General features: G+C 35.2%; 1 protein-coding gene across 1 annotated transcript in view; it reads right to left on the reverse strand.

The window, feature by feature from the left end:
• Positions 1–21,181, reverse strand: part of LOC141290465 (kinesin-like protein KIF1C) — a 40,873-nt gene extending 19,692 nt beyond the window's left edge. Inside the window, exons 1-17 of the mRNA XM_073822592.1 lie at positions 20,722–21,181; positions 12,535–12,638; positions 12,092–12,168; positions 11,803–11,982; positions 11,386–11,451; positions 9,629–9,807; positions 8,370–8,481; positions 8,212–8,289; positions 8,063–8,128; positions 7,351–7,429; positions 7,188–7,266; positions 6,963–7,111; positions 5,233–5,435; positions 5,060–5,139; positions 3,995–4,070; positions 3,664–3,743; positions 1,330–1,424 (exon numbers count right to left, since the gene is read on the reverse strand). Coding sequence (XP_073678693.1) covers positions 1,330–1,424; positions 3,664–3,743; positions 3,995–4,070; positions 5,060–5,139; positions 5,233–5,435; positions 6,963–7,111; positions 7,188–7,266; positions 7,351–7,429; positions 8,063–8,128; positions 8,212–8,289; positions 8,370–8,481; positions 9,629–9,807; positions 11,386–11,451; positions 11,803–11,982; positions 12,092–12,168; positions 12,535–12,637 — 1,702 coding nt within the window. The 5' untranslated portion in view covers position 12,638; positions 20,722–21,181. The remainder of the gene's footprint in view (positions 1–1,329; positions 1,425–3,663; positions 3,744–3,994; positions 4,071–5,059; positions 5,140–5,232; positions 5,436–6,962; positions 7,112–7,187; positions 7,267–7,350; positions 7,430–8,062; positions 8,129–8,211; positions 8,290–8,369; positions 8,482–9,628; positions 9,808–11,385; positions 11,452–11,802; positions 11,983–12,091; positions 12,169–12,534; positions 12,639–20,721) is intronic.
• Between the last annotated feature and the right edge of the window lie 331 nt (positions 21,182–21,512).

Consider the following 21,512-nt stretch of genomic DNA (forward strand, 5'->3'; position numbering starts at 1 on the left):
CTCCTTTAACTTCAAAATTGTCCTCCATCGCTGCAAAAGTACCGGCCCAGTGTTTACAAAATTAACATGCAAAGAAGGTCAAATGCTCTTTACAAAAAAGGTCAAACAGCGATGTAGGATGATTTTGAGGTTGGAGGAGAAAATGAGATGGGAGTTTTTAGACATTCCCTAACTGTCTTGAACCGGATTACACATGCACATTGCAGAGCTAGACAAGATGAGCATTTGAGGATAAAAAGTGTAGAAATATTACTTTCTCTAAGAAAATAAATGATTGTTTCACTAGATAAGACTCTCATTCCTCGGCTGGGGTCGTTTAGAGCCCTTTGAAGCTGCACCGAATCTGCATTTTTAACATTCAATCCGTTGAGCACCACAGAAGTCGACTACATGGAGAAAAATCCTGGAATGTTTTTCTCAAAAAACGAATTTCTTTGCGACTGAAGAAAGAAAGACATGAACAAATCTTGGATGACAAGTGAGTAAATTTTCAGGGAATTTTTATTCTGGAAGTGGAGTAATCTTTTAATTAACTATTTAAGGAGTCCAGAAAAATTAAAAGCAGAAAAAAAAGTCTCAGAGGGCCCTGCTGAACTCTCTGTTAGTTCATATGTTTGTTCGCCGTCACATGATGAGTGTGAATCTCATGAAAGCTTACTTCAGCATGAGATCATGAACTTTATCTTCAGCACGAACACTAACAATGACTTCATACAGACGAGTGACTCAATCAAAACACTTCCTGAACACAGCACTAACAGCAGCCTCACAGTTTCTCTACGATCATCTTCCTACTGTTCATTATTTACAGTTCACACAAAATCATTATTATAGTCAATAAGTCTGTTCTCCAAAACTTTTGTCCTGTGAAGATGATGTTATAATTATTACTACAGTAAATACTGGAATATTACTGTACAAAAGTATAGCTCTGACTTGTTTGATTGCTTTCATGCAGCACTGCATTGCAGTTTTAAAATGTAAGTTTCTTCAATCTTTCACTGAACTGATCAGAGGAGCTGCTCATGTGGTTCATTTGTCTTTATAATGGTTTAAGCACAGATGCATCAGACAGGTTTGACTGTAAAATGTTTAGTTTGGTTATATGACGCTGTCAAATTAAATCAAGTTCATCTTTGTCTTTTATCCTGTGGAGCTCCGTCTGCCATTCTGGCCTCAAAGCACATTTATATTTATGCATTAGGTATACGCTTTTATCCACATCATGTACGACAATTTAGAAAATACTGTGGCATCAGTTTGTGCATCATAATACTACTGTAACACTGGTGTATCATACCACACACACACACACACACACACTCTTACCTCCTCCATTCTGGTTGATGTAGCTGTAAAACACACAGTGCTGCTCTTTAATAAACTGACCGCTCAGCTTAATGTCCACATCTTTCTGACCGACCCTGACAAACACACAGATGAATATCAGTGCATAAACATCCATCAACGCAGTTATGCACTGCAAAAAATGCTTTTCTTACTTTTTTTGTCTTGTTTCCAGCCAAAATATCAAAAAAATATTGAATCAGGAAGAATTTTCTAGACAAGTAAAAATTTGAGTCTTGTTTTCAGTAAAAACAAATCAAAATTAGGTGAGTTTTTGCTTGAAACAAGCAAAATAATCTGCCAATGGGGTAAGAAAAATAATCTAGTTGTCTGTTTGAAATAAGATTTTTTTTCTTACCCCATTGGCAGATTATTTTGCTTGTTTTAAGCAAAAACACACTTAATTTGGACTTGTTTTTACTAAAAACAAGATAATAATTTTTACTTGTCTAGAAAATCCTTCCTGATTTAAGAATTTTTAGATATTTTGGCTGGAAACAAGACAAAAAATCTAAGTAAGAAAAGCATTTTTTGCAGTTATGTACTGCACTACCAGATCAGAGCATCTAATTCTTTAAAAACATTCTTAGTTTCAAACTAGGGCTGTGCAATTAAATCGAAATTCAGTTCCGATTTCGGCTTCAAACAATTAGGAGATAAAAGGATTATTGCTCCTGATTCCACCCTCTTTGTGCGCTTTCGCTCCTCTATAAAAGCCCAATGTCACATGCAAATCAGTAAAATCATGTAACGTGACTTGCATAAAATGGGACGTGCTTGATTTATTAATGTTTATTTGACGTTGTGTTTTTAAAAGCCTGAAAGAGTATTTGCGCTGTTTTGTGTATGCGCTCAGAGACGGAACAGAACACAGACAAGAAAAGCGATTGTTTAGCTTAAGATGACCTAAATGCCCAAATACATGCAAATATATGTCAAAATGCGGCATTTGGTGATTATTCATGTAAACCTTCGTCAGCTAAATGTTAATTAAACAACAAAATCACTCACTGCTCTTTATGGAGGGACTTTTGTAGTTTTTTTTAAGAAACAAAGTAGGACTGTGCAATTAATCAAAATTCAGTTTAGATTTTGGCTTCAAACTATCATGAAAATACATTAATCGAGATGAAACAAATTCCAGCGGTGCGCTTTCGCTCCTCCATAAAAGCCTAATTCGGGACGTGTTTGATTTATTAATGTTTCTTTGATGTTTGATGGGCTCAGAGACGGAGCAGAACACAGACATGTAAAGTTATCTTTTTGCTCAAGATGTGCACCTAAACGGTCAAACACAAGCAAAAACATTTCAAAATGGTGGTTTGGTATTTGGCGATCATTCGTGTAAACCCTTGTCAGTTCTGTCTTAAATGATCATAAACGGTTGAGAATGAAAATACGTGTGTAACAGTATATTGGATCCGTGTGGCTCTTAAAGCGGCAACAGATAATATTCCTTCTGCCGTCTCTGTGCTTAATATTAATAAAACGTAAAAATACAAAGAGATAAATCACTCACTGCTCTTAAATGAAGGACTTTTGTAGTTTTAATAAGAAACAACACTGCAAAAAATGCTTTTCTTACTTAAGATTTTTTTGTCTTGTTTCTAGCCAAAATATCTACAAATTCTTAAATCCAGAAGGATTTTCTAGACGAGTAAAAATTATTTTCTTGTTTTCAGAAAAAAAAACAAGCCAAAATTCAGTGATTTTTTCTTAGAACAAGCAAAATAATCTGCCAATGGGGTAAGAAAAAAAATCTCATTTCAAACAAAAAACAAGATTATTTTTCTTACCCCTTTGGCAGATTATTTTGCTTGTTTCAAGCAAAAACACACTTAATTTCGACTTGTTTTTTCTGAAAATAAGACATTAATTTTCACTTGTCTAGAAAATCCTTCTTGATTTAAGAATTTTTAGATATTTTGGCTGGAAACAAGACACAAAATCTTAGTAAGAAAAGCATTTTTTGCAGTGAAAGCATGTTTAATTCTTACGGTGAAGACGCCGTTTTATTTTACATTCAAATAATTAGATTCAATTTCTGTAGTAGGCTGTTAGACTACTTTGCAGTATTTTTATTTGTATCTTTTTTTCCTGTTGTATTGCTATCTTTAAATTGATCACTAATATAAAGTTTTGGACCCAGTCATAATCGAGTTAAATAATCGTGATTACAATATTGACCAAAATAATCGTGATTATGATTTTTGCCATAATTGGGCAACCCTATTTCAAACTATTCATTTTAAGTGATTTGGCGTCTGTTACAATCTCACAAACACCCTAGAGATCTAATGGTTTAGACTCGTTCACCTGGTCACACCCTCCTTGATGTAGTATAGCAGACACTCAGACATCAGCGGATCCTCGTTCAGATTCACCAGATGAGGAGTCTGAAACACACATAAGCATCATTACACTCTGTTTTTACATAGTATACTCGTGTGTGTGTGTGTGTGTGTGTGTGTGTGTGTGTGTGTGTGTGTGTGTGTGTGTGTGTGTGTGTGTGTGTGTGTGTGTGTGTGTGTGAGTGTGTGTGTGTGTGTGAGTGTGTGTGTGAGTGTGTGTGTGTGTGTGTGTGTGTGTGTGTGTGTGTGTGTGTGTGTGTGTGTGTGTGTGTGTGTGTGTGTGTGTGTGAACAGACCCCTTTAGGTGAAAACACTCCGACAGTTCCTCCATCCTCTTGAATGGACACTCCCATCTCCGCCAGAATTGTCTCCCTGCACACAGGAAACACACAGGTCACATGACCATCTGAGCATTTACAGATTCACAGTCGGAAATTAATCTGAATGAAGTTTTGACGCTGAAAAAAAAACGTAACATGGAATATAAAACACAATTCATTCAATTAAATGCTTGAACCTAATGTTTTATTGTATATTATTTGTTCTTAAAAATTTAATTTTAATACGTCTTATCAAAAACACCTCTACGCTGGAATTAATAATGGATTAAAAATAAAAAAAATAATCTGATAGATTGACACTAAACTCAAAAGTTTGGGATCCGTAAGATTGGTTTTTTTTTTAAATCTCTTGTGCTAAAAAATGTAATTTATTTGATCAAAAATACAGAAAAAAATGTATATTCTGAAATATTATTGTAGTTCAAAATAACAGTTTTTATTTTTAATATAGTTTAAAATATAATTTATTTATGCAACGCAAAGCTGAATTTTCATCAGCCATTACTCCAGTCTTTAGTGTCACATGATCCTTCAGAAATCATTTCTAATATACTGATTTATTACTTTTATTATAAATGTTGGAAACAGTTGTGCTGCTTAATATTTTATCGGAACCTGTGATACTTTTTTCAGGATTCTTTAATGAAGAAAAAGTACAAAAGAACAGCATTTATTCAAAATAGAAATCAATATAAGTCTTTACTACCACTTTTTATCAATTTAACACATCCTTGCTGAATAAAAGTTTTAAATAAATAAATATTTTAATTAAATGCTGTTCTTTTTAATGCTTTATTCATCAAAGAATCCTGAAAAAAGTATCACAGGTTGCAAAAAAATATTAAGCAGCAGAACTGTTTCCAATATTGATAATAAATCAGAATATTAGAATGATTTCTGAAGGATCATGTGACACTGAAGACTGGAGTAATGATGCAGAAAATTCAGCTTTGATCACAGAAATACATTTTTATTAACTTATTGACTGTCATCTGGGGTTTCAGTGACATTGTACTTTACCTCTCCAGTCGTATAGACTCTGTCTTCCTCAGCTTCTCCTCCCATGTCTCATTCAGCTCAGCAATAATCTTCTCTGTTTCCTGCACAAACACACACACACATTAAAGCTTGTGTTCGAATGCAAGATGCTGATTAACTTATGCTCCACCCACTTCATAGCTCCGCCCTCGTACCTTCAGTCTCTCCACTGCTTCTTCATTGGTAATCATCTCGCCCTGAAACTCTTCTAATTGGCTGTGGTCATCCACAGAGGCGGGGTCACTCTCAGAGGCGGGGCCATCTCCCGGGACAGGTGCGGTTGTGGGCGGAGCACCATTGGAGGCGGAGTCAGCAGGCATCAGAGTGACGTCCACACGGTTATTATTGACTTCAGCAGCTAACAGACAATTTTGATTTAGTTTTAGTCATAGTCTTTTGACTAAAATGCCATTTAGTTTTAGTCATATTTTAAACATTTTTAGTCATATCAAAAGATTTTAGTCGACTAAATCCACAGTAAAATCTAATGGGTTTAGTTACAGTGTAATGCATTTATTAAACATTTCTCTAAAATGACCAAACTCATTATGTAGGTTTGATGTTAAGGTTTTATCATGACTGCTGTGATATGCAACATGCCTTTATATTAAAATGAAATGAAACCACTTCTCATAAAGAAACAAGAACATATAGGCTAATTATGCATTCTTTATAACAACTTGTTCACCACATTCTTCATTCTTTCAAGCAGACATTTATTTGTATAAATCATTTTAGATGAATCTTTATTAGGGCTACTAAAGTGACTCAGTCAAGAGCTGTGAGTGATTTTCTGTCTTTCTTTTGTTTCTTTATTAAAGGTTGTATCAGCGATTCTAGGCTGAAACATAAAGTATCACTTTTAGCTGACCTCTCTTCACGATCCGTTGTTTTTTTTGGCATATCTCGGACCCTAGGCTGACCACAGAGATGCAATTTTTTTACAGACAATTTATGGGCAGGCAGCAAGCGGATCGTGAAGAAAGGTCAGCTGAAAGTGACACTTTATGTTTCAGGCTTGAAATCGCTGATACAACCTTTAACATCAGTGCCACAGACAATAGAAACTAAATTAGGCTGCTGTCCCTTTAAAACCGAACGCACGGATTCAATGTACTGACACACATCTGATAGTCTCACAAATGTTTACATTCACCTTAAGATGTAACCAACTGTGTTTATGTGAATAAACACAGATGTGTAATTAAAGGCAAACAGACTGAAAAAAAAAATCTGTATTTTGATTTATAACGCTCTAAGCATTCAGGAAGCGTCGCCTGACACTAGATGAGCACTTATTAGAGATCATCCGACACAGAATAGGGTGTTTGGTTTAAGTAAAAGCTCATGTTAGTTTTCAAACATTAACATATGTATTGATGATTTATTGTTTTTTGTAATCTTATGATTTCACTGATACTGCTGTTACCCGAAAGGATGTGAATACTCATCAAAACGGACAATTCAACATCATTTTTTGTGTATTTCTCTGTTCATGAGACACAAAAGAGTAACTTAAGAGAGTCTGCTCTTCTCTTAGTCCCAGATATTGACATTTGTGAATGTTTTATGAGACGTGCAGCAAATGTATGCTAACTTGTGTCCCACAGGATAGATCAATAGGCTATGATTCAGCTCATATATATACGCATCTAACCTCCTCACCACAGCAGATTCGTTCTGAATGAATCTCTTCCTAAATCGTCCCTCCTTAACATTTTTGTCTTGTTTTTATTAGTTGACGAAAATGTCAATACATTTTCATCATAGATTTTGTCATTCAAAACGAGTTCTCGTTTCCTTATCGTCTGTGAAAAAATGTTGTTGACGAAAATTATGACGAAAATTATTCAAAAGGGTCAACTAAATGAACACTGGTGTGTACCTGGAGCAGTGATCAGTTGGCTCAGTCCTTGTGACAGCAGCAGATCTCTGAGTCGGTTCACTTCCTCCTTCAGTTCTCTGATCAGACGAGCGTTTGGATCCTCGTTAATTACAGCATTACAGCGGATCTGCTTCGCACGGTCGGCATATCTGCACAAACAAACACACACACAACATGAAGCTCTGAAAGAGCTGCACAGATCGATTGATGGATTGATTGATGTACCTGAGAGTGCTGAGTGTTTCCTCATAATTAATATCTGCAGGACTGAGAGCAGCGATCATAGCCGTACGAGAGTTACCACCTGAAACACAAACACGTTTCTTAAGCACTCTGAAACTCTGTCTATGAGTGTCTGTGTGTTGATGTGTGTGTTTTGGTGTCTCACCCAGGTTCTCCTTCAGGATCCAGGTGAGCACTGAGTCTCTGTATGGGATGAATTCACTTTTCCTTCTTTTGCTGTTTTGCTGTACGTCACAAACACACAGAGTTAAAACACAGTAGAAATCACAGGATTTCTGCAGGATTTTTATACTGAAATGTAAGACTTTTTAAAATCTTTTTTTAAAGACCTGTTTTGTTTTCTTTTCACGATATACTCAACAACGTCGCACATCTTTAAAACAACAATTGCAATATCAGCGCAGACGATATATATTGCATACCCCTACAATTTTATAATTTTATAATGCATTGCATGCATGTTTGCAGGGTAAAAACAGGTCGATTTGTGCATTAATCTAAACTCTAAAAACAACAGCCGTTTTGAAAATGCATTTTCTGGTGGCACTTTTGGTAGAAATATAACCGTTTCCCCTGTTAAGGGCAGTACACAAAGCAGTACAGCACCGGTCTTTAAAACATGCAACGCTTATATTTAATAAAATCATAGCCTTTTGAAGTTCAGCCAAATTTAAGAGCTCTTGAAATCATAATTAAGAATTTCTTGTACAATTTAAGACGAAAACCATGAATCATGATTACTGAAAGACGCTCTCAACACAGTCATTTCACAGACTGGAGCTTCTGGAACTCTCTTGTATTTCACAGGTTTTGGAGCGGCATGAGGACAAAACGAACTAAATCATTCAGTGTCTCACCATTTCAGCCAGAGCGGAGATGACCTTCCCCAGCGTGGTGAGAGATTTATTGATATTAGCACCTTCCTGAAGGACAGACAGATGGACAGGGTTTGAGACTTTGATGGAGATGCTGACTCTTCATTACGGATGTGAACGTGTTTTAGTACCTTTAATCTCACGCCTTTGGCTCCAGATGAATCCGCTCGCTCACTGCCCGCCAAATCCACCAGACTCACCTTACTGACCTACACACGCCAGACAAACACGTGAACACCACACGGACCATCACACACATGCACATACACTCATACAAACACACACACACCTTCTCTGTGTCGAGGCCGGTCAGCTGGTCTCGGCGACGCTGAGTGAAGACGATAGTGAAGACGGCGTGTGATCTGCTGCTCGTCTCGTTCATGTTTGTCGCCGCCACCGTCCTGATCAATCAAACACACAACGGTGAGAATGATTCATCTGAGTACAGGAGTAGGACCCTATGAAATCTGTTTTATTTGTTCCAAAATTCTGTTTTATTTTTTTCTAAATTCCATTTTTTCTGTTTTAAGTTTTCTGGATTTCATATTTTCCTATTTTAATTTTTCTGCATTCCATTTTTTCCTATTTTAATTTTTCTGGATTCCATTTTTTCCTATTTTAATTTTTCTGGATTCCGTTTTTTCAGTTTCAATATTTCTGGATTTTTTTTTTTTTTTTTTTTTTTCGTTTTAATTTTTCTGGATATGATTTTTTCCATTTTAATATTTCTGGATTCCATTTTTTCCATTTTAATATTTCTGGATTCCATTTTTTCCATTTGAATATTTATGGATTTCTTTTTTTCTGTTTTAATTTTTCTGGATTTCATTTTTTCCGTTTTATTTTTTTTTTTTATTCCATTTTTTCTGTTTTCATTTTTCTTTACTCCTCTTTAATGGCTGAATGAAATATTATTAGTCAAAAAGCATGTTTTACACAATTTCACATAAATTTATTAAAAGTATAAAAAAATAGCCCTATGAATTTTTTCTATTTTTATTATTATTTGAACAAAAACATAATGTATTAAAAATAGCTTTTTTAAATGCTTTTTTCCCCTCAGAAATTCTGTGTTGTGTGTTTACATTTTTCTGGTTATCAAATGAAAATCAAAGACAATTTCCATTATCTTTTAATTAGTAAAAATTAAACAAACTTTATTTTAAATTAAAACATGGAAGAAATTTTGTTTGTTTATTCCTTAAAAATACGTTTTAATAATATTAGTAGTAGTAGTAGTATGTATGTACATTACTGAATAGTAATATATTTCTGGCACAAGTCTTCAAGTATGTATGTATGTATATAGTATGACATTAGTTTCTGTCAAAAGAAATGGTAAAGTGGTCATAAAGTGACTCTCAGAGCAGTTCTGAAGATGTTGTTCATGCTTTTATGTCCTTATTATTTATGTTAGCGTTATATAGTAAATTTAGATTTTATGACTGGATGCCGCCATTCAGTCCATGTTTTCCACATCACAGAAATCATAGGGCCCTACAGGAGTAATGTGTGTTCATGTGAATAAATGCTCGTGCGAGTTTGTACCGGGCCTTGTTCCCGGCGTCCATGAGGTCTCTGATGTCATGGTAGGACGTCACGGCGAGTTTGGACAGGTCTTCGACATACGGCCCCATGATGGGATGCTCTCGGACACGCAGCGCACCTTTGCTCTTGGGGTTCAGCAGATCTCGCACTCGCTCGCAGTAGATCTCCATGTAGGACACCTAAACACACACACATCAACACTTTAGTTATTAAACAACATCACGTTCATTATAATGTTCAACTACAACTGTGCTTCTCAACCTTTTTTTAATTGAAAGGCTCACTGATGTGGACCATATATTTTAGATTTTTCAATAATTATGATTTAGCTGCTTATTTGAATTTATTTTTAATGTCAGAAACTGGGAGTGTTGATATATTAAATGATCACATAAATTATCACCTAGCTATGATCTGTGAAATTCCTATCGTTAATATATAAAAAACTTAAATTTGATTAGTAATGCATTTCTAAGAACTTCATTTAGACAACTTTAAAGGCGATATTCTCAATATTTAGATTTTTTTTTTTTTTGCATCATCAGATTACAGATTTTCAAACAGTTGTATCGTGGCCAAAAAAAAAACTGCAAAAAAAGCTTGTCTTACTTAGTATTTTTGTCTTGTTTCTAGTCAAAATATCAAAAAATTCTTAAATTGAGATGCATTTACTAGATAAGCAAAATGATATTTAGTCTTGTTTCCAGGTGGGAAAAACTAAACTAAATTAAGTGGAATTCAAATTATCTGCCAGTGTGGTAAGTAATATATTCTTAGAACAAGAGTATTTTGCTTTTTTTTACCACTGGCAGATAATTTTACTTGTTTTAAGAAAAACGCACTTCATTTAGTTTTCCCCCCCTGAAAACAAGACTAAATATATTGTTCATTTCTTTTATTTAATAAATTAATCTCAATTTAAGAATTTTTAGATATTTTGACTAGAAACAAGACAAAAATACTAAGTAAGACAAGCCTTTTTTGCGGTGTAACTCTCCAATTTCCAAAAATTGACTCTTATGACTGTGTGTGCCCGTGTATGATGTCCTAGTGTTTAAATCATATTTCATTGATGAATTCACCATGAAAAGCAAGTTGGCAAATACTCGAGCAACCCACAGCGCGTTGAGCTCAGTATTCAGCTGTACTGTCAAGTAGTGTTCAATTGATATACAGTACAGGGTAAAAGTTTGGACACACCTTCTCATTCAAAGAGTTTTCTTTATTTTCATGACTATGAAAATTGTAGATTCACACTGAAGGCATCAAAACTATGAATTAATACATGTGGAATTATATTTAATTCTATATATACTATATATACTTCTGCACAACACAACTGATGGTCCCAATCCCATTTATAAGGCAAGAAATCCCACTTATTAAACCTGACAGGGCACACCTGTGAAGTGCAAAAGGTGGCTACTTTGAAGAACCTAGAATATGACATATTTTCAGTTGTTTCACACTTTTTTGTTATGTATATAATTCCACATGTGTTAATTCATAGTTTTGATGCCTTCAGTGCGAATCTACAATTTTCATAGTCATGAAAATAAAGAAAACTTTGGTTCAAAGGTGTGTCCAAACTTTTGGTCTGTACTGTATATCAATTTATTTGGCATATTTTAATGATCAGCATCAGGTCTTGGTGTTTATTTGAACGCAATGAGTCACCCTGTTCTCTGAGATATTGATATCAGTCATCAAAGCCCTGCATATTTGTGTATGAGTGATGGAGGAGTGTGAAGCATCACCTCTACGGAGTAAGAGAGATCAGGATCGGTGTTCTCACTGGTGCGCTGGAACAGATCTTCACACATCTGCAGAAACACACGTCACATCTTGATCAGACACATTCACACAAGAACACCAAAACAACACTACACAGCAAATCTTCAAGTGACTGTGTGTGTGTGTGTGTGTGTGTGTGTGTGTGTGTGTGTGTGTGTGTGTGTGTGTGTGTGTGTGTGTGTGTGTGTGTGTGTGTGTGTGTGTGTGTGTGTGTGTGTGTGTGTGTGTGTGAGTGTGTGTGAGTGTGTGTGTGTGAGTGTGTGTGTGAGTGTGTGTGTGTGTGTGTGTGTGTGTGTGTGTGTGTGTGTGTGTGTGTGTGTGTGTGTGTGTGTGTGTGTGTGTGTGTGTGTGTGTGAGAGAGTGTGTGAGAGTGTGTGTACCTGTGGAATGATGCCTTGTTGTCCAGGCTCTTGTTTTCCCATCATGGTGTAGGATTTTCCGGCTCCGGTCTGACCGTAGGCGAATATACAGACGTTGTAGCCCTCAAAGGCGTGAAGCAGCATCTCCTCCCCGATGTCCAGATACACCTGCCGCTGGGACGCGAACGCTGGGTCGTCCTCCTGCACACAAACACACACACATACACACACACACACATACACACACGTCGGTAAATTTAGAGGCACAGGAGCACAGACAGCAACAGTAAACAGAAGCGTGTGATCTTACCGTGCTGTGAGACCAGTACGAATAATCAAAGCTGAAGTTCTTCGCTGATTCTTTGGACTGTTTGGGGTTCCAGATGCCTGTGAGATGACAAACACAACAGAGGTTCAGAGATTGAGGTTTTCTTCAGAAGATAGACAGCTTACACTTCATTCTAAGACATCACACACTCATACAGACAGGGGTCCCACACCTTGGTTAACTTAGGGCTGTGCAATTCATCAAAATTCTGTTTCAATTTCAATTTCAATTTCAGCTTCAAATGATCATGAAAATACAGTAATCGAGATGATTTACTTTCTAGTCAAATATTAATAATTTAAAAAAAACAGTACAATATATTTTTATTTGATTTGATTTGATTTGCAAATACAAATTGTGCCAAGGAATGATTATGTTTATATATATATGTGTGTGTGTGTGTGTGTGTGTGTGTGAGCACTCACAGGTGGTGTTTCCCTGCATCTGTATGACACATTTAGCATCTCGGTTGGTTTCGCGGGAGTTGAAGGGCCGAACTCTCACCGCTACCTTCACTGAGGCGGCCATCCTGAAACACAAAACAACAGCCAATCAGGATCAGAGACACTACAGAAACTCCCTTTGGACCAATCAGAGCTTAATGTTTCTCTGTCAATCACATCAAACTCTCAGAAACCCTGAAATGATGGCTGTTGAGAACAGAGGACTAGTGAGAAACACAGCTGCCTTTGTTTGATTAAAAATACAGTAAAAATGTCAAATAATATTCCAATTTAAAACAGCAGTTTTAATGTGACAATCCGTTGTTGCTCAAGGAACATGATTATTATCAATGTTGAAAACAGTTGTGCTGCGCAATATTTTTGTGAAAACTAGGGATGCACCGAATGTTCAGCAACCAAAATTATTCGGCCAAAAATAGCATTAAAAGCTCTTTCAGTGTTCGTCTGAATAAATGATAGCGAACAATGTGGTGACATGATCAATGACGTGATGCGATCAAATAGAGGTGTGCACTAGAGATGCGCGGATGGGCTCAAACGTCACCCTTCTTAGTTCTTAGTTTTGGTTCATTTTAACAGCAGATTGATTCATCTGATCTGCACATCGCTGTGCACTCAAATACGTTTAATCACTCGTGATTTTAAGCCAAATCCACGCTGAAAAGAATAATGTTATGTTATCTGACATCTGGACGAGACTCTCCGCAATCTCTGATGAAATCGGCCTGGTTTTCTCTGTATTAGATTCATATGAACGCATACTGGAAGCTCGGACTTAAGTTTAGGCTACAGGGGTTCACCAGTTTAGGAATATTGTGACCGTAAAAATCTGCTTCTTTACATTGTTAAGGTACTGATTTCGTTATAATGTACTGATTCAAATAAGTAATCAATAATATGTATTATTATACCACTGCGCACCTCCCCTTACATGCTCTCGCGTATGAACAGGCAGCAGAGAAGTGGACAGAGCGGGCACAGGCGCATCAGGCACAATCGTCAAATATATTTCAAAAGAAGCCGGCGCCACGGTCCTGACCACATCACCGTCTTTACTGGGTGGTTTTAGGGAATATTTGCATTTATTAACATGCGATTGAATTAGCTCTTCGTGTGGTAGACTGTCATGATTTTGGATAATGCACCACTGCATTACCGTACTCAATACCATTAACACAGGCATAACTCCCTTTAAACTTCATATGGAATGTCACCGTTTCTGTCACCGCAACTTCTCGAACAGGCGAACACACACAAATGAAATCATATGCCTGATGAAAAAAGTATTTAAAACAGGTTCATATAAAAAATGTAGTTAATATTGGCATCATTGTTGATTTATCTCATCCACCCGCGACCCACCCGCAAATAATCAGAATGCATTATTTTATTACCCGACCCGCGGATTATCCGCAGCACCCTCGGATATAACTGCCATCCGCGCATCACTGTGCACTAATGATCAAACATGTGGTCAGTGTGGAAGCATTTAAAACTGTCTGAGAAAGACACAAAACTCATTCCAAGCAGCGACAGCGAGAGACTGTTTAGAAGCGCATCGCATGTCTTCATGAGGAGAGAAAGGTTACTGTATGATGACTGAAATCATCCATTAGTCAATCAACTCCAGAACGTTCTGTTGTCTAATACACCAGACACCAATTGTGTTTATTCTGACAGCAGCTCCTTAGCCAGGGTTCAAAGACCAAAGATGACAATCATTCACAAATCTGCTGCTGCCAGCAAACACTAGGACTGAGCTCTTCTTGCGGGTTTACCACTAAATAAAAGACAACATTCAGAAATGATAGTATTGTAATTTTGCTGTTGTTCTGTAAAATAAAAATAAATGATAATCATTTCAACAGCTCTATTAATACATTTATTCTAACATTCTCTTTTGCTCAGCAAGGCTGCATTTATCTGTACATTAAAAACACATGCCTGATTCAAGAAGGGGCTCTTAAAAATGGCCAAAGAATATGATTTCACTAACTTATTAATTTAAAGTTAAATTGTGGTTTGTTGGTAGGCTATAATGTTTATTAGAATGTTACAAATGTTCAGTGTTAAGTAAATATTTTTTAATTGTTGTTTTGTCATTTATTTTTTTCTTTGAAAAGCAAGACAAAACTGTAAAAAGCACATTTTGGCTATTTAATTTATGCAATGGTGAAAAAAACTGGCAAAATACATGGGGGAAAAACCACAAAAAACCATGTTTGGTAATCACCCATCCTTTCTCAAGAAGGATTTCCTAGACAAGTAAAAATTATTGTCTTGTTTTCAGAAAAAACAAGTCAAATTCTTACTCGTCTAGAAAATCCTTCTTGATTTAAGAATTTTTAGATACTTGGGCTGGAAACAAGACAAAAAATTAAGTCAGAAAAGCATTTTTTGAAGCACTGAAGTCACTACCTGTAAATAAATAAAAAAGTTGTATTTATTATTTTATTTTAAACGTAAATAGTAATATCTAAAAAGAAAAAAATGATAAAGATGACAAAAGCACATTAAAATGAAAACAAAATTTATAAAAAAAAATTTAAAAATCAATTCAAAATATGAATAAAACTATAATAGTTTATTAGTGAAACTAAAGCTAGTAGGAGCATTTTGTCTATTTTTAACACACATTTATTAATATTTTAATGCAGTGATTCACAATATTTTTTATGAGTTCAACTACTTTTGGCTAAAAACAAGACAAAAAATCGAAGAAAGCATTTTTGCAGTGTTCAGTTTTAAGTAAAATTAGCTGAACCTTTGTCAGTGAGAAAATGAGTCAAGAATTAGATGTGACGATCATCACACTCACTGCAAAAAATGCTTTTCTTACTTAGATTTTTTGTCTTGTTTCCAGCCAAAATATCTAAAAATTCTTAAATCAGGAAGGATTTTCTAGACGAGTAAAAATTATTATCTTGTTTTTAGTAAAAACAAGTCCAAATTAAGTGTGTTTTTGCTTAAAACAAGCAAAATAATCTGCCAATGGGGTAAGAAAAAAAAATCTTATTTCAAACAGACAACTAGATTATTTTTCTTACCCCATTGGCAGATTATTTTGCTTGTTTCAAGCAAAAACTCACCTAATTTTGATTTGTTTTTACTGAAAACAAGACTCAAATTTTTACTTGTCTAGAAAATCCTTCCTGATTCAATATTTTTTTGATATTTTGGCTGGAAACAAGACAAAAAAATCTAAGTAAGAAAAGCATTTTTTGCAGTGCTGGACATAAAAGGACAAGTCGAGTGTGGTGCATTGTGGGATAGCGTATCAAACACAGTGTGGCAGATTTTGACAAATGTCTGTTTCACATGTATACAAATCCACAGAAACACACAAGACTCATCAACTCTCCCTCATTCCTCCATTGTGTCGTTTTCAGCCTCTCTTGTTCTGTGTGTGTTTGCTTTAACACATTCCAGCTGTCTCTCTGTCTGTGTGTGTGTGTGTGTGTGTGTGTGTGTGTGTGTGTGTGTGTGTGTGTGTGTGTGTGTGTGTGTGTGTGTGTGTGTGTGTGTGTGTGTGTGTGTGTGTGTGTGTGTGTGTGTTGTCATGCCGACAGCTCTGTTTTGAACTCTTGTACATGTCAGTCACACACTCAGTATTTAAATGTTAGTTCTCAAACATGTGATGTTATTCAGATCTCACATCAGCTGCTCCTCACACACAGCGTTACTACATAAGAGAGATATATATGCATATACTTTGTGCATTTTAAATATATATATATTTTTTTAGATTTTACATTTACTGTCAAGTTTAAGATTCTGGGCTTTTTCATAAAGTGTGTTTTTTTAGACTAGTGGAAAAAAACATCTAAAAGACGCTGTTAAGTGTTTCTTTTATAGCGCTTTATCTTCAAAGACAATACATATTTTTAAAGGCCAAGAGTTATAAATCTCCACTTACACACACACAACTTTACATTTTTATTCCTGTCTATAGCCTGAAGGTTTTTACAGAGGGATTTGTTCATATATAATTTGCTTGATTTTATACAACATTTTATTGCACCAAAAATTTAAAAATATATACACTACCGTTCAAAAGTTTGGGGTCAAATTAATACTTTTATTCACCAAGGATGTATTAAGTTAATAAAAAGTTTATTAAAAGTTAATAATAAATAATTTACATTGTTATAAGAAAAAAATATATTTTGAATAAACACTGTACTTTTCAAACTTGTTATTCATGAAAGAATCCTGGAAAAAAAAAAAAAAAAAAAAAATCACAGGTTCCAAAAAATATTTGTTGATATTTTCCAACATTGATCATTCTAATAATAAATCAGCATATTAGAATGATTTCTGAAGGACCATGTGACACTTAAGACTGGAGTAACAGCTGATAAAAATTCAGCTTTTCATCACAGGAATAAATTCTATTTTAAAGTATGTTCAAATAAAAAACATTATTTTAACTTGTAAAAACATTTTGCAATATTACTGTTTTTTTCTGTATTTTTAATCAAATAAATGCAGCCTTGATGAGCAGAAGAAGAGACTTCTTTAAAGTCTTCTTTTCTGCCTGTTCTAAGTATTTTCTGAATTATAGAGTAACAAAATGAGATACCCAAAATCTCCTCTGTAAAAACATTTGACTCTAATATGTCAAAAAAATTAAACAAAGAACTGACTTCATCCAGTGTAGATTTTTGTACCAGAAATGTATGCAAATTAGTGCATATTTCATTAAATAATGATCATTTGCATATTTAAACCTAACATTTTAGAAAACTTGTAATACAAAAAATGTTTGCAATTATCAGTGTAATCAACTGGGTAAGTAAGGCAATAACTATTAGTTAATTTTTTACCCTATTCACTTGCAGTGTCTCACCCTAAATCAGATCATCTATATAAAAAAAAAAAAAAAAAAATGATTAAAAAATGTGAAATATTTAATTTGTTCAGCTGCATGCCATGTGACTATAAACAGTCATCAAAGAACTGTGAACATGTGTTGATAAATTATTGAAATATTAATAAAAAATCTCAGGTGGAAAATATTCAAGCTTAAAAGTGGTTGAGCTCATAAAAAATATTGTGAATCACTGCATCAAAATAATAAATGTGTGCTAAAAATAGACTCCTAGAAACCCAACGGTCTAGCTTTAGTTTTACTAATAAACTATTATAGTTTTATTCATATTTTGAATTGATTTTATTTTATATATATTTTGTTTTCATTTTAACTTTAGTTTAATTTTTATTAACTTTGTTATGGGCTTTTCTACACTTTTCTACACAACATTTCTACACTTTATTTCAATGTTTTAATAGCTTTAGTTAATGATGATAACCCTTTTCACAGTGTCTGTCTGACTGCAGGTTTGATAAATCAGATACTGATCAAAATAAAGTGAATTTATGATTAAAACAAGAACAGATATTTGTTGTTGTTTTAAGCATAAACTTAATTTTGTTTAGTTTTACATTAAATATTATGTTTAATTTTACATTTGCATCTCCAATGTATCCTGATTTAACAATTTTCAGTATTTGTACTGTGAACAAAAATATGTTTTTTTTTTACAAAAATACTGAGGAAGAGATTCATATTTAATAGCAGGACTTCATGAATTTAAGAAGACTTTCTGCTCTGATTTAAGACTTTTTAAGACCAGTCGAAACCCTGAACATGTGAAAACCAAACAAAGTCAATCAGAAATGATGGAATCACATGAGAAGATCATCAGAAGTTAAAGATTAGACTGTCAGATCAACAGACTGAATGAGAGATACTTTGACCTGATGAATCGCTCACATCAACACTACAGCGATTCACTGGCAAATACAGTCAAAGCATCAGCACACACACACACACACACACACACACACACACACACACACACACATGTTTGTTTTTGTGAATTGTGGGGACATTCCATAGACGTAATGTTTTTTATACTGTACAAACGATATTTGCTATCACCCTACACCTTCCCTACACCTAAACCTAGCCCTCACAGGAGACTGTGCATATCTTTACAATCTCAGAAAAACGTATTCTGTATGATTTATAAGCCTTTTGAAAAGTGGGGACATGGGCAATGTCCTCATAAGTCACCCTCTCCTTGTAATACCTATGTCAGACCCATGTTATTACACAAATTTGTGTCCTGATATGTCACAAAAACAAACACACACACACACACACACACACACACACACACAGAGTCGGTCAGAGGGTGTTTAAAGGGACGGGAGAGGAATGTCATGTGTGTTTGCTATTAAGTTGCTCCAGCTGTCACAATCAACACACACACACACACACACACACACACACACACACACACACAGCTCTAGTCTGTCCGGACATGTTGTGTCTGTTACTCAGAATTAACGTGTCATTATAGAATGACTTAATGAAGCACATGCAGGAGTGACTTCAGTAAAATACAATGCAATGCAATCATTAAAACCCAATTAACTCATTAACTCTATAAAATCACTGTATCATATTTGATTCATGACTTTCTAAGGCTCTAAATGATCACAACTTTGCTGTTAAACTGGTTTCTCTCAATCTACTTGATGTCTTCTGTCGTCTGATTAATAGTTTAGAGTGTTTTATCCAGTTCAAAGTCTTTTAGTGTAACTGTACAAACATCCACCTTCAGCTGGTGCCTCACCTGTCTTTTTGCTGTCAAATGTTTTTCTTACTTAGGTTTTTTGTCTGATTTCCAGCCAAAATATCTAAAAATTCTTAAATCAAGAATAATTTTCTAGACGAGTAAAAATTATTTTCTTGCTTTCAGAAAGTGATTTTTTCTTTGAGCAAGCTAAATAATCTCCCAATGGGGTAAGATTTTTTTTTTTTTTTCAAACAGAAAACAAGATTATTTTTCTTACTCCACTGGCAGATTATTATTGTTTCAAGTAAAAACACACTTAATTTTACAATAATTTTTACTTGTCTAGAAAATTCTTAATTTAAGAATTTGTAGATATTTTGGCTGGAAACAAGACAAAACATCTAAGTAAGAAAAGCATTTTTTGCAGTGAAGTAATATTTCCAGATGAACACTTACTGAACTGAAGCAGGTCGGCTTTACTTAATTCTCCACAAATTATTTTTTAGAGTCAAATCTGATAATCGGGATCTTTTGAGGAATGTTTGTTTATCTTTCAATCATCGTTGGATTGCATTGCATATGTTTGGATTATTTCAATCTCATTTTACTAAGACATATTATTGGAGATATAGAGTGACCACTGATATTTACATCATTTTATGTCAGTACACTGCAAAAAAATGCTTTTCTTACTTAGCTTTTTTGTCTTGTTTCGAGCCAATTCTTAAATCATGAAAGATTTTCTAAACAAGTAAAAAAATTTCTTATTTCCAGAAAAAAAAAAAAGTCAAAATTAAGTGAGTTTTTGCTTAGAACAAAAGCAAAATAATCTGCCAATGGGGTAAGCAAAAAAAAAAATATTTCAAACAGAAAACAAGATTATTTTTTTACCCCATTGGCAGATTATTTTGCTTGTTCTAAGCAAAAACACACTCAATTTCTACTTGTTTTTCTAATAAAATGTAGTCGTCTAGAAAATCCTTCTTGATTTAAGAATTTGTAGATATTTTGGCTGGAAACAAAAAAAAATCTAAGTAAGAAAAGCTTTTTTGCAGTCTATCTGTTCTAGACAGTGTTATAAAGATCTTATTGATGTAACGTACATAACTTAATTTCGACTTGTTTTTTCTGAAAACAAGAAAATAATTTTACACATCTAGAAAATCCTTATTGATTTAAGAATTTGTAGATATTTTGGCTGGAAACAAAAAAAAATCTAAGTAAGAAAAGCTTTTTTGCAGTCTATCTGTTCTAGTGTTATAAAGATCTCACTGAGGTACATTACAAGCAGCAGAATTTCATCATTAAAGTTAAATATCAGAATCGCAGCAGTCTCTTTGAGCTGTTTTTCCTTCATATCCTCACTATATCATACTATATTAGCTATAAAATCCAAACATGACACAAAACATAAGAAATACGCAAACTTTTGCTTCAGATTTTAACGTTAACGTTACCTCAACATCCAGGAAACCGTTAAATTTGTTGACATTATAGTAGATCGTATCAAACACTGTTATTCTCAGAGATTTGAGGAGGATTTAAAGGAAAAACGAGTCACCTTCACAGGACACCGATGATCCGCCGGTGTGTGGCTGAAGTGTCGGATGAGAGAGTTTACCGTGAGTTTACCGGCGGACACGGGCGGGGGCGCTGCGGTTCTCCGTCTCTGACTTTCACTCTATTTATATTTCCACACAAACTTTGACAGTATTTGACGGCTATTTCTCCGTTATCCCCACGGGTAACTAATATATCCCCCTCTCGTGGAATCCCGGAGCCGCGCGAGATTCCCGCCGCTGTCCTTTACGTTAGCTGCTGTCACGAGCGCCGGTGAGAAACTTTCCAGCGGAGGCCGCGCGCGCCCGATTTCCCGCAATCCTGTCGGTGACGCTGCTCTCCGGTGGCTGGAAGGCTCGTTCGGCGTGTTTCGGGGAGGATGAGGGTGTTTTTAGGGTGAAGAAAAGATAAAATAAAGAGGAAAAAGTCGCCGCTGGCCGCGGTGTGTGCGCGCGCCCCCCACCCCGTCCCGTCCTCGCGCAGCCGAGAGTCCAGCCAGTGACGTCACGACGGCGAACCGGACACCGGGGCGGAACCTCAAACACACACAAAACACACACAGAGTCAGAGATATTTACACACGGATACAGTGATGGTGAATGATCAGCATATTCAAGCCTACAAGTTACACGGATGCGCATAATGTTTTATTCAGTATATGTAATTTTTTTTTAATTGCACTAATATATGTAAAAACTCGCTATTACTGATAGTTTGTTACTTGTTAGTTACTACTATTACCAGTGGCGGTTCTACACGGAGGCCAAGGGAGGCCCGTGCCCCTGTAGACAT

This window comes from Garra rufa, chromosome 18 (genome assembly GCF_049309525.1).
Source record: "Garra rufa chromosome 18, GarRuf1.0, whole genome shotgun sequence".
In the NCBI taxonomy this organism is placed as follows: domain Eukaryota; kingdom Metazoa; phylum Chordata; class Actinopteri; order Cypriniformes; family Cyprinidae; genus Garra; species Garra rufa.